The sequence below is a fragment of the Poromitra crassiceps genome (genome assembly GCF_964638095.1).
Source record: "Poromitra crassiceps genome assembly, chromosome: 2".
NCBI classification, from domain to species: domain Eukaryota; kingdom Metazoa; phylum Chordata; class Actinopteri; order Beryciformes; family Melamphaidae; genus Poromitra; species Poromitra crassiceps.
In genome coordinates this window covers 49,695,871-49,709,428 of record NC_139624.1, presented here as the reverse complement: position 1 = coordinate 49,709,428, position 13,558 = coordinate 49,695,871, and the positions used below count along the sequence as shown (strand labels likewise).

The 13,558-nt window shown below is 45.0% G+C and overlaps 1 protein-coding gene across 5 annotated transcripts in view; it reads right to left on the bottom strand.

Annotated features, from left to right (window-relative positions):
* The window catches only part of dennd5b (DENN/MADD domain containing 5B), a gene marked incomplete at its 5' end in the record, with an annotated part of 208,069 nt that overhangs the window by 35,042 nt on the left and 159,469 nt on the right, over window positions 1-13,558 (bottom strand). For 3 of the 5 annotated variants that reach the window (XM_083651323.1, XM_083651324.1, XM_083651326.1), the window contains 3 exons: window positions 1,007-1,238; window positions 2,392-2,685; window positions 3,121-3,423. In XM_083651323.1, the coding sequence (XP_083507449.1) occupies window positions 1,007-1,238; window positions 2,392-2,685; window positions 3,121-3,423 (829 nt within the window). The remainder of the gene's footprint in view (window positions 1-1,006; window positions 1,239-2,391; window positions 2,686-3,120; window positions 3,424-13,558) is intronic. The other 2 variants (XM_083651325.1, XM_083651327.1) reach the window with 2 other exon arrangements.

The window sequence follows — 13,558 nt, the reverse complement described above, 5'->3', positions numbered from 1 at the left end:
AGCATACTGGTAAACAGACAGAACATGGTAAGAAGGACAGATGTGCAGCATACTGGTAAACAGACAGCACATGGTAAGAAGGACAGATGTGCAGCATACTGGTAAACAGACACCACATGGTAAGAAGGACAGATGTGCAGCATACTGGTAAACAGACAGCACATGGGAAGACAGACAGATGTGCAGCATACTGGTAAACAGACACCACATGGTAAGAAGGACAGATGTGCAGCATACTGGTAAACAGACAGCACATGGTAAGAAGGACAGATGTGCAGCATACTGGTAAATAGACAGCACATGGTAAGGAGGACAGATGTGCAGCATACTGGTAAACAGACACCACATGGTAAGAAGGACAGATGTGCAGCATACTGGTAAACAGACAGCACATGGGAAGACAGACAGATGTGCAGCATACTTTAATTAAACGCTCTTTCTTGTTTTCTCTCCCTCCCTACAGATAAGCCCTTCAAACCACGTAACGCCTGTGCTTTAATCATGTTTCTAGCAATTTACACCAGACCCTTGAACACGTTTGCAGTATTCGCACGCCTCTCCCCACCAGTGTTGGACAAGTAACTGAAAATTGGTAATTAGTTACAGTTACTTCTCTTAAAAAGTAACTGAATTACTTTAAAATTACTGCATAATCAAAGTAATTAGTTACCAGGGAAAGTAACTTTTGTGTTACTTTTTAAAAGTCTGCTTTGATTGTCTTATATTTGCTTATTCAAGGTCATTAGCCTCTGGCGCTCTGGCTGCAGCGTGTGGAGCATTTTTCTCGGTCTTTACTAGATCTGATGATCATGAAGCGGATAATCCTCTGAAGTTTTATGCTATTTTCACGTCCTAAAGTAACTAGTAACTAGCCAATTAAAATTTCAGTAATTGTAATTGAGTTACTAAATTTGAAAAAGTAATTAAGTTAGAATACTAGTTACTGCAATAATTACGTTATTATTTAAATAACGTTACTCTAAAGACGGCTCCCCACTGTACTCACCAGACTCCTTGAGGATGGTGCACCTCTGGTAGTTGGAGGAGCGCAGGCTGGGGGCGCGGACGTTGTACAGGCGGGCCTTGTCGATGCGTCCGTCGAACACACGGAGGAGTGGCTCCTTGTCCTCCCACTGGGACATGATCTTGTTGTCGATGAAGGTGGCGAACATCTGCGTCTCAATGAAGTGGGACAGGAAGGGCAGGTAGGGCTCCGGCTGGTCGGACAGGAACGAGGCCTAGAATGGAAAAATTAGAGAGAGAAGAAAGGAAGAAAAGTAGGGATAAGTGGCCATATAATATAGTGTTATACAGGCAGGGGGATGTAGAAGCTTCAGGCTTGCATAGAAACATGCATCAATGCACGACAGCAGACCCATTTCAATACATGGTAATGTCATTTGCATTGACTCACAGGGGAAATGCAGTGCAAGCAGGCTGCAAACACTGTCATTTACAATCTGTGCCCTGCTCTGAATGCAAGTCATCATTATTCACACAGGAAGCAAACAACACCAAAATGCTTTTTCCAGCACAACACGCAAAATCCAATTTCTGACACATAAGAGGCTGTTTACACTTGGCTTCAAAATGCATCTTGGTCGATCGGATCACGAGTGGACAGCACTAAATACCACCAAGATGCATTGTGATCCGATCACACTTGCCGAGGTGGTCTGAGACGCATTTGACCACATTATCTTTTGCAGTGTAAATTTACACTGGACACATAGGACACATAAGGACCGCCTACTCAACTGACATCCTCTACGTTTGTGTCACTTCCATGCATCTTGGCAGCAATAGCCTGTCAAAAGAAGAAGAAAAAAAAAACGCATTTTCAGCAGCGGTACCGCTACTGAGTACTACACTATACTATACAAATACTATATAAAACGCTACAGAACGTATTATAGCATGGCAGCTGGCGACTTTACAGTGGTGACCTGCCACAGTGAAAGGGGAAACGCTGGTTGTACATAATGCGTGCATAATGTGTGCTGATTGTTCTCAGAAACCACGTTTGCAGGACAGTGGAGACGTCCTTGCCGATATAGATTAAAAACAACATCGCATTTGGTCTTTGCAAACGGAAATGATGTAGCCTACGTGTTTGCATATCGAGTGGGGAAGTGAGATCCGATCACAAGTGGTCACTCGAGATGCATGTGGAGAAGCATTTTAATGCCAGGTGTGAAATGATGGCACTCAGAGCTGTCCACTTGTGATCGGATCAACCAAGGTGTATGTTAATAGCAGGTTCGGACAGGGTCTAATACTCCAGCTGACCGAGATGTAACACGTTAGCGGTGTTCGGTTCATGTTCAATTGGTCATTATAAATGTTGAGCGACCTGGGCCTTGTGCGTGTGCCTGTGTGTGATTTGGCCACCTTGTCGAAGTTGTGCATCTGCTCTCTGCTGGTGAGCCAGGACTCCAGATCCGTCGCGCTCTGGATGACGAACGCCTCATAGTCGGCGAACATGGTGGCGAAGCGGCTGGCAAACACCTCCCTCAGCTGGACGTTGAGCTTGGAGTTCCTCAGCTCCTCGTCCTCCGCCGCCGTGCGCCCACCGTGCCCCTCCATTGCCTGACCTTTCACTCCGGCCCTCAGGGCGTCCACGCGGGCCACCGTCACCCCGGTTCGTTTGGCCAGTGCCTGCAGTCTCTCCAGTGTGGCATTCCCCTGCATAGGGGAGGGCCATATGATTTCCGCAATGCAGAAAAAAACGAAGGAATCATGGAATTTAGTAATAAAAATGCAATCAACTGTAAAACATGGAATATTGCAGTTTTTCATAATTTGGCTGAAATTGCTCAAAGTAGACCTAATTATCACAATCACAAGTAGACCTAATTCTTGTAGGAACCTAAATGATTTCATCATTGTAAAATAGGTCAAGAATTTATTTCCCCTAGTGGGACAATAAAGTCAACCTTGAACCTTACACCTTGAAGATAAATAATTTTGTTTTCGATTGATGAGTTTTGAGATGGGGGTCGGTCTTGCATGGGACCCTTACATCACCTCACAACTTGGTTTTCACTTTGAGAAACATGACGAAGAGGCTGTGTGAGAGAGACAAGTTTTACGTTTTCAAAAAACAGAATTTGGCCCTACCTGCAGCAGTTCAAGCACGGCGAGCTCCTCCCCAGCCAGGTTGCCATTACGGCCGTCGTCCTCCAGCTCCAGCAGGGCGGTGGCCTTGCGCTCCCGGCCCGGGGTGGAGGGGTTGCTACTGGGGCGGGCGGGGGTGGTGGTGGCCGTGTTGGTCCGTGGGGGAGCCCCTCCGTCGGGAGAGAGGCCAAAGCGCAGCAGCACCTCACCGAGCTCCTGGATGAACTCCGTCTTGTTGGGGAACTGGGGGAAGTCCTCTGGAAGCTCGATGCAGTGGTTGTCAATGTCCACAAAACACAGGTTGGCCTGAAAAAGATATGTAGCATGTAGTTCAAGAACAAGCAATGGTTATGGCTTTAGCGTTCTGTGTTAAATTGATATGACTGTGATGGCGCTTTAACTCGAAGATCAACACAAAATAAAACTCAATGTCAGGGACAGAAGATGAAAGTGAGTGTTTGACAGCAGGACGCCTGCAGCTCAGAGGCTGGGACAGGTATTACAAGGAGCCATACTGAGGACAGATTGGTTTGAGGAAGAGAGGGGGATGGGGGTCGGAGATGAAGAGGTGTTGGAATCTAGGTCACTATTGATAACAGCAGATTATAGTCAGAGATCAACCTTAATCTGATGTAACGGAGTTAGCGTCACAACCACATACGGGATTAAGGGAAAAACTCTGATCTCAATATTATTGCTGTAAAAGAAGAAGAAAGAAAGAAAGAAAGAAAGAAACTGAAAGAAAGAAAGAAAGAAAGAAAGAAAGAAAGAAAGAAAGAAAGAAAGAAGACAAGCTGTGTATGTTTGCTGATAGGCAAAGCAACATTTAACTGCCAACTTTCTGCATTGGATTTGTGTGTCTCATACAAACAGAGAAAGAGGAAATGGCATAGATCCACGATTAGGGTGTCAGATTTGGTTAATTTTGCTTTCAATAGGCCGGCACCCCTTAACTCTTTCTTTAGAAAAAAGAAAAAAAAGACATGAAATACAAGAAAGTGGCGCTTTCCTCTTAGTCCTATGACTCAGAGAGCATTTGTGTCGCATTTTGACGTGCTGTTCATTTAGATGTATAATGGCCCAATTCCACCGCAGGTAGTAGCGCGGTCCCGCTCCGCTCGACTCGATAAATGGTCTCATCCCATCGGTAAAAACCGGCCCAGCCCGGTTTGATTTGGGGCTGAGTCGTGCTACTTTTCGTCCCTGCCGCGTCGGGGTTCTATCCTGCGAACCCGGGTTCATACGGTGACGTGAAAACATTGTAGACGACTGATTGGTCAGGCAGAATCGTGTTTACTGGACTGTCATATGCAATGCTGGCGGCTGCATACCAGTTTAGTGGGCTTACCTTCTTCTGTTATGTATATTTCCATCAGTCTTTGTGTTGCTGCCTTCGCCTCCGGTGAAATAAAATCGTGGCGGGTGTTCAATTGTCTGAGAAAAAAGTCAGCTGCTCGCTCAGTGAGCTCTGTAGCTGAGTGGAGGCTGCAGCGCTCCGCTAGGCCGCAGCGGGTGTTTGGTGAAGCCGCGGTCTTGCCTAGAGGCCGCGGGGTAGAGGCTTCACTCTGTTGCGCCTCTCCCGTCAGCGCATGCGCATGCCTGTGAGTGATATCCATTCTCCTGGTCGATTGTCACATTCGCCCATGTAGGTCATTTAGAGGCACCAGTATTTCATAAACAGTTTAAAAGTTCTGTGGATGGATTTAATTGTAATGTTATGTTATAGCCTACTTCGGCTATAAGCGAAGGACAGATATGCAGATATCGCTATGACGGGCGGGGGTGGGCGGGGGCAGATGAATGGCGGTCGAAACAGAACGTCCATCGAGTTGAAACAAGTAGAGCCGAGTGGTGACGGGCTGTGCAGGGCTGTAAAATGTGGTGGGAAAGAGCCATATAAGGCTACGCTTATTATGCACGTGCTGACTCCACCCACCCGGGCCAGTTTCGATACACGCCGGTAGTAGTAATTACAAGTGGACCCTATCCTACAGTCCGTGCTCTCAGTGGAGGGAGAGGGAACTACACTGTGTGTGGGAAGCGCTGTGATCATCAGACCTCTCTGGTTTAGACAAGCAAGTGTGCCATCAGCCGTACCAATTTAATGGCAAATGCCTAGCCAAAAGTCTAGCAACAAAGTCATCGAGTTGGCAACACTGGTGATATATGCCTGTTTTTCCCAGGGTTAAGAAGCTTGAGCAGGACAGACTGAATTCTCAAATTTGAGCTAGAGGCTAGGCTGAGGTACTCAGTGAAACCTGTTTATTCTAGCACAGGGCTGCATAGAACACACAGCTGCCAAAAAGGAGGCTTAAAAAATGTAAAACACGATTCCAGCTTCTAGTCCAGAAGCTCTGAAGTAATCTATCACTCTGCCAATTCTGTTCCGGCCCTCCTTCCATCTGAGCCCACATACACATCCATGTAGACACACTGCTGCTGTGCACAGTACACCTGAATGACAAATTACATCAGCATCTCACCGCAGCTCCCTCGGCTCTCGGTCGCTCTCAGCTGTGTGCGATTGGATGCAGGATCGAGTCTGATTGCTTCTGTCTGTGTGAGGGCTGGACGGTCGAGCAGTGTAAACACAGCCTCGTTCACATCGGGTCAGATGTACAGTAAGTGCAGCTCCTGCAGCAGTACGGGAGGCCGTCTGCCCGTTTGGGATGCGGCGAAAAGTGGAGCGTGCAATCCACTGTGCGAGCCCACGGACAAACCCTGTTTTTGTCCACAGAAAGGCTGGCCTAGTTTGGTTTGAAAGCCCCCCTTTTATGATAGAGGAACATTTGCCAGCCGCACGGCTAAACAGATGAAGACGGGAGAGCAGGACCTGGACATAAAAATACAGGGTTCAAAAAGGCAAGCCTTGTCTGGCATTAATTCACCCATCTTTTGGCCTCTCTCACCCGCTCCTCTTTTCGCTTTCAGACATTCTTTCATCATCAATCCATTGCTAGGTCACCGGCACTTCAAAGGGGGGAACCTTCTGCGGGGGAAGACGGAAGGGGGCGGAACGCTGAATAGGAGAAGCAGAGGGGCTCTTGGGGGCGCCGCAGCATCCAGCGCTGGCTGGGATAATTAGCATTCATAAGAGCATGCCGGCTTAACGAGCCGGCCTAACGAGCACTGGGAATCAGGGATGTATCCAAGGCCGGAAGCTGGAAAGCCTGGTCGGGATGTTCCGCTTTGTTAGGGGGCTTATCTCGCCTTGACATATGAATACACACGCGCACACACACACACACACACACACACACACACACACACACACACACACACACAGGCACAATTACACATAGCTAAATACCAGTTTTAATTCAGCGCACGTGCAATTTCACCCACTTACCATCTGAGGAGTGTTTGGCTTTTTGAATACAAGGAGAATGGAGAGACAGTGAAAATCCACCTGAGCTCAGATAACCTTTGGAGTGAGTTTCTAGAGGAACAATGGTGAAATCCCCCTTAGTAGTGTGTGTGTGTGTGTGTGTGTGTGTGTGTGTGTGTGTGTGTATGTACGTGTGTGTGTATGTACGTGTGTGTGTGCACAGTGTGTGTGTGTGTGTGTGTGTGTGTGTGTGTGTGACTAAGGCGTCTACTAAGGAGCCTGTTTAGAACAGAAAGGACCGATGTCGCCAAGCTCCTGCTACTGTATGCATATCCATATATTTTGGTCTTGCTCTTCCCTATACAGCTACTGGACATGTTTTATTCAATTTCATAGTGTATTGGAACCAACAGCTGTTACAGCATTATTTGGGGTTCCACCTCTCACTCTGCTGCTTCCAAAATATAAAGCCGACTTTGTAACTTCTATAACTTGTTAGCCAGACGTCTGATTTTATTGAGGTGGAAGTCAACCGCACCTCCCTCTCGTTCCTCTTGGATCAGGGGCATTTTTTATTATGTTAAAGTGGAAAAGATAAGGTGTACTGTAAAGGGTCCGCTTGCCAAGAGAGACACAGAGAGAGAAACAGAGACAGAGAGATACTTAGTAACTAAAGGGTTAACAGATGAGTTTTCTGCAGGTCGCTCAACAGGGCAGGGACTCTCAGCTCAACTAAAGGGAAAGCAGCAAGATAGTTTAGTTTACTAGCAATCGAGTGCGTCACAGGCACGCCCGCTGCTAAGCGTATTCGCCAAAAGGTCAACATGTTCCTTGAATTGCATGCAGCCATACACAGTAATGTACATTTCAAGGTGACTGTGAGAGCAATGAGATACATTGTGACTGTAAGACCGCTCACACATTCAAATCTCCCTCCACACACACTGCGGGTTGAACTCGCTGCACGGGCTCGTGGCCTTGCCCGCCTGCAGCTCGCCCACTGCGCATTGCATACGCGGCCTCGCCTGCTCTATGACATCACTGATGACATCATCACTGATGACATCATCACTGGTGACATCATCAGTGAACTTATAGCCTCAGCCAGGAAGGATGACATCACTGATGACTGACATCATCATCACTGATGACATCACATCATTAGGTAATTAGGGCAATCACCTAATTAAAAAATCCGGCTCCGTCAGGTCTTTACACCCCCTGAACGTTTCAGCCCGATCGCATGTAAAACGGCATAGCTGTGGCCAGCGCAAAAATGTAAACAGACAAACATTGCCCACTTGCTCCCTTTTATAAGAAAGGAGGATTATGATCCACATTGGTTGCAGCAAATACAACATAATGCCAACATAGCAAGATGAAACAATACAGCACATAATGTTAACTACTTTAGCAGCACGTAATGTTAACTACTTTAGCACCATGCATATGGGCCACCGGCATCTCCATGACAGCCAGGTCCACAACAGAAGATACCCATTGTTCCAAAGGCAAAATATGGGGGGCCATCCATCTCTGAGCCACTTTTTTTTGCAGCATTAAGGCCCAGCAACAGACAAGGCCTCTGCCTCAAGGATAAATTCAACCCAGTAAAATCATTTAACAACAAAACAACAGGAGAACAAGGAAAAGTGACTCCCAACACTAGGGACATCGTCCTGGCAACTGCCCTCCAAAATAAAGAAACGGCCGAGCATTCCCAGACCATCTGTACAAAGGTACCAGGGGTTGCCAGGGGGCATAATGTGCAGTTAGGATTTGGAGACATCTTCATCTGAAATAATTTAAGAGGGGTACAGTATAGTCTATGGGCGTAATTATAGTGAATCAATCTATCCCAATATTGTATTAGATGAAATTGAGAGATCCCTACTGCTGACATTAAGATGCAATGGTTTTTCTGCGGCCTTGGTGATAAAGACTAGAAACCAATCCCTTAAGCCCTATTCGCACGGGATAAGTATTATGGGGACCTCTGGTGATTTGTAATAATTGCGGAGGTCCACTGTGATCTTAATCCCGTGCGAATCAGCCATGTCCGTAATTTGCCAAGTAATAATTGCACCACAAATTACCTAGGAACGCACAAAAAGGTGTGGACCAAAGCAACTCAGCAGGCAACTATAATAACAAAGCGAAAAATGAGCTGCTTAGAGTTTTAAAGATAAATAAATTTAATAAGAAGTAATTTGTACCTGCGTACTTCACAGAGTTAACAAACAGTGTACATCTTCACAAGTAGTTGATACGGGCAACAAATTACCTACCATATTTTGCCAAACACAGAGGTCCTCTGATAATATTAGTCTCGTGCGAATCGGCATCTCTGTGATTTAGGGTCGTACTTTAGTTTTTGTTTTGATTTCTGTGCCATTTTCTTTCTCTTTTGCAGTCGAGAATTATGGAGGGTGCGTTGGCAATTGTAAATGAAAGTTTTAGTGACACTGTCTGCCCATCCCCCCACAATGGTCCTGGTTAACTTCCCATTGTGCCTTATGTGAGTGATGTTTTTGTTAATAAAACATTACTTTTCCATAAAGAGCCTATTCCTGTCACCCTGACGGTGTGAGCTGGAAGATCTCTATAGAGCCTTTTCACGGGGGCCATTTTGTGTCTAAAAGGCAGAATAAACACAGGTGCAAGCAAAACACTAATGAGGGTTTCCAAATTCCAATCATGGAAGTTTGAAACCCTCATTAGTGTTTTGCTTTACCCTGCCTTTTCGACACAAAATGCCCCCCCGTGAGAAGGGTCTATTATCTATGCATGCAGCAGCTAGCAGCAGTTTCACTTCTTTTCCGGTTCAGTGATTTTGCCTTCAAAATAAAATCACGACGACAACAAAAATAAGTAGGTAATCTAACGAAACATAAGAACAAAAGGAACCTCAAGTTTAATATTTGAATGAAAGAGACCAGCAGAACAAATACAAAGTAGACACAGTCTTTTCCAAGGGTATGTACAATTCAATCATGAGAGACTCTTAATATAATTTTAACAAACTTTATTGAATCAGAATAGACAGTTTGAGTATGGCGTATGACTCCATGATGTGACGCTCCTCTTGCTTATGAGAGAGGGCGTCGGTGCTGTAAGAGATAGGACATATGACTCCATGATGTGACGCTCCTCTTGCTTATGAGAGAGGGCGTCGGTGCTGTAAGAGATAGGACATCCCCCCTGAGGGGATCTGTTTCCAACGGGAGTCATAACATTGGTGGTGATCTGGGGGAGGTGGTGGGATGAAGCTTCTTGCCTGGAGATGCTGGATGGATGCGTGATGCTGACACAAGGTGAGTGATGACTGCACGAGTGTGATTTAAGCTGTGGTGATGGGGGCCTTATATAGTACCAGGAGAAGGGCATTTATGATGTCATAACTGACGTCATTTGGGCAACTGACGTCACGCTGCAAAGGTGACGTCATGGAGAAGGTGACGTCGGAGATGGTGACGTCATTTAGTGACGTCATTTGGGCTGAGGGTTATGACAGCATGGGGTGCTCTATTAATGCCTTATTTGGTCTTCCACGATTGAACTTCAGTCTGCGACTACACTTTGTGAGACATCAGTTCAATTTGTGTATTTTATCAAGTTTGTACAAAAGCTTTTATTTGAAAAACTCTGATCGGAAGTCCAAATGATTCTGCTGCTTACTTTATCCAGCCAGCTGGAGGCTGCAACTCCACGGGGATATCAGTAAATTCGAGTAAAACACAGACTTCACTTATCCTGTGTGAATGCACCCCCAGAAACACAGACGTCGGGGGGTAATTTCTAAATCACATGAGGTCCCCAGGTAATACTAGTCCCGTGCGAATAGGGCTTAAGTCGTTAAGAAAGTAGAAAAAAGTCCAAGGCAACTCTTCTTATGAATAAAAAGCCTTTATTCTATCTTGGCTAGTTCAAACACTCCAACATGTTTCGGCCTAAGGGCTTAAGTCGTCTTAGATGTACAGATTTTGTGTAGGGGATGGCTTTCCAATTCTTCACCCCAAGGGATGCCATATGAACACAGAGCACTACAAAGTTGCAAATAAAAAAAAGAACGAAGTGCCAGAAAGGTTATAATGAGACTGGAGGTCTTGAAATGCCCGAAACCTATTACCCGATGTTATATCGGAGAGAATATTAATAACATTTTTCTTCCATGAAGGAAGAGAGATCGGGAGGGGGGTACGGTGGTGCAGTGGTAAGCACTGTCGCCTCACAGCTCGAAGGTCCTGGGTTCGATTCCCACCTGGGACGCTGTGAACGCTGAAGGAATGCATGCCCGTCCGCATGTCCTCGAGTGCACACCGCCCGGGTGGGGTCGTCAAAAGGGCCTTTCTGTGTGGAGTTTGCATGTTCTCCCCGTGCCTCCCAGGGGTTTCCTTCATATAGGAACCCCCTTCACCAAAACATGCAATATCCTGATTGCTAATGTGGTTCCTCCTCTGGTCGTTAAGGGCGCCTGTTCAGAGGGAGGGGAACTGGTTGGAATAGCGTGAACCTCCCACGTGCTATGTCCTACTGGTGAAGCTTCCTCTGTCAGGTGAAAAGAAGCGGCTGGCTAACTGCCCATGTCTCGGAGGAAGCATGGAGCCAGTTTCGGCTCTCCCCAGATCGGCAGAGGGTGGAGTAGCAAGCAGGATACATACATAAAAAATTAGCACTAATGGGGGATAAAAAATGGGATAAAAAATCGGGGGGGGGGGGGGGATATTAAAAAAAAAAAAAAAAAAAAGGAAAAGAGATCGGGCTACCACCCACACAAAGAGAAAAATTATTAAACAAGGGTAAATGATTCTGAATTTTGTGCGATATATTGGCATGAGATTCAACAGTTCTAAATGTGGCGATAGTTATAGGGCCAATTCTAGATCTATAGGTTTCGAGAGGAATGTTGGAGAAAATGAGGTCCTGAAGTCTGCACAAGTCTGCACAAGCTAACCATCTCCTCCAATGAACGCCACGTCACCTGTGCCTCTGGGTTAAACCAAGTATGAGGAGCACGGAGTGTATAAGACCAAAAATAAAATTTAAAGTTAGGGGGGCCAAGGCCGGAGGATTTCTGTCTTTGTAAGATTGACAGAAATCTAAAATTTAAGTTTTACGGTCTTAGTAAAACATAAGTTATAGCATAATGAATCAATAAATTGCAGTATTTCACTGATAAAGGGTGTGATTTCAAATTAAGCACCATTAAAAAGTAAAGAGATTTTTATTTATTTATTTATTTTATTTTTATAACAGGCTAACATCACAACCAGTGTCAAACTAGCCAGAGTAAAAACTAAACTTCCGGTTACAATTTTCAAAATAAAAACTACATGGATGAATGTACAGTAACATGTTGGTGTAATATTAGCCATGACACAGAACTTTGTTGTCTGTGTTCTATGTCTTCTGTGTATTTCGGAGCACACACACAAAAAACGTTGCAACATGCATCAATAAGGCTATTAGTTTATTTAATTACCATTATTGTGAAGGTTCTACCCAGAAGTTTCAATGTTATTCTGGCTCACTTGACGCTGCGATGAGTTGTTTGCGTGGAATTTATTTCAACAATTTTATTCAAAAACAAAATGTTGTCCCAAATCGACAATATTAGTGCACAAAAGTGCTGCTTGACTGGACCAGAGCTGTCTAAACAATAATGAAAAAATGTAAATCACTACCTAAGTGTTAACAGGATTTGCTTTTTCTACTTAATAGGCTACCTTTAAAGGATGGGTTTTCCGTGGGGAATATGAATATATATTAAATCTCACGCCCCTAAGGTTTTCGAATCCGTTGAAATTTTTGAAATTGGTTATTCACTGCCATGCCTATCAAGCATCTATCACATTATTTCCATGTCGCTCTGACGCAAAACGCGTCAGAGCGACAATCCCCGCCTTGCGGAAGTCGTGCACCTATGAACTACAACTGTTGTTGGCCATGGTCCCGCCTCTAGAGGTCCTCCACGCCCCTTCAGAGGCCTTGACGAAAAACAAAAAGGCAGCCATCTTTTTCAACCGCCTAGCCTGCTGTAGCTAATATTAGCTTTCCATAGTTCCTTGCAAAGAGACCAATCTCGGGAACGGAAGCACGTACCGACACGGGACTGGCGGCATTGGAAAGCTCGTCAAATTTTACATCTAGTAGTAGGTGGGTTGAAGTAACGAAATCAACGCTGAGCAATGTACCCGTTTTTACACATTTTTACAGAAAATAGTTACAACATCAGATGCGCGTAACTCCTACGAAAATGCCTTAAAATGCATGACATTTTTTTTATGAAGACATCTCCCGACATATATACTTCGGTTTAAATTTGGTGCAATTTGGAGGCAATTTTATTTTCGATTTATTTCTTCTTCTTGATATGTTTTATTGTCGAAGCCTTCTTCTTCTTCTTCTTTGAGTTTTATGGCGGTTTTTCGAGTCCCCGCACCCGCACCTCCCCCCCACCACCCCCCCCCCCCCCCCCACACACACAGAGTGGATTTCGGTTGATATCTCTGTGAGTAAACCTCCAATTTCAAAAATTTCAACGGATTCGAAAACCTTAGGGGCGTGAGATTTAATATATATTCATATTCCCCACGGAAAACCCATCCTTTAACAACAGGCCACAGACTATGAAGGTAGTTTCTGCAGTAACACTTTATCCTTCTCCCTCTCATACACGCACGCGCACACACACACACACACACATACACGTCAAGCTGGATCACAAGCAGCAGACGTCACTCCCATATTTTAGATTATTTTAGACCTAAACCCTCAAATTAAACTTTAAAGACTCTTCCCTTGAAGAAATGAGGACCTCAAGATAGGAGTACATGAGCACAAATGTGTTGCATATCTCCTGATAGGGCTGGGTGATATTACTTCAAATCAATATCACAATTATTTCGAACTTTTACCGTAATGAACAATTATTTATTTTACTAGGCATCGATTCCTAGGCTCGAGCCCGCCCTGCAGCTCGCATACACAAACACATGCATTGGGGACGGTATTAACCAAATTAACATTAATTAATTGAATTAATGAATTAATTCACTTAATTGAAATGAGCAAGATTAAGTCAGTTAGAGGGTCTGAATGTTGGTTTTGATA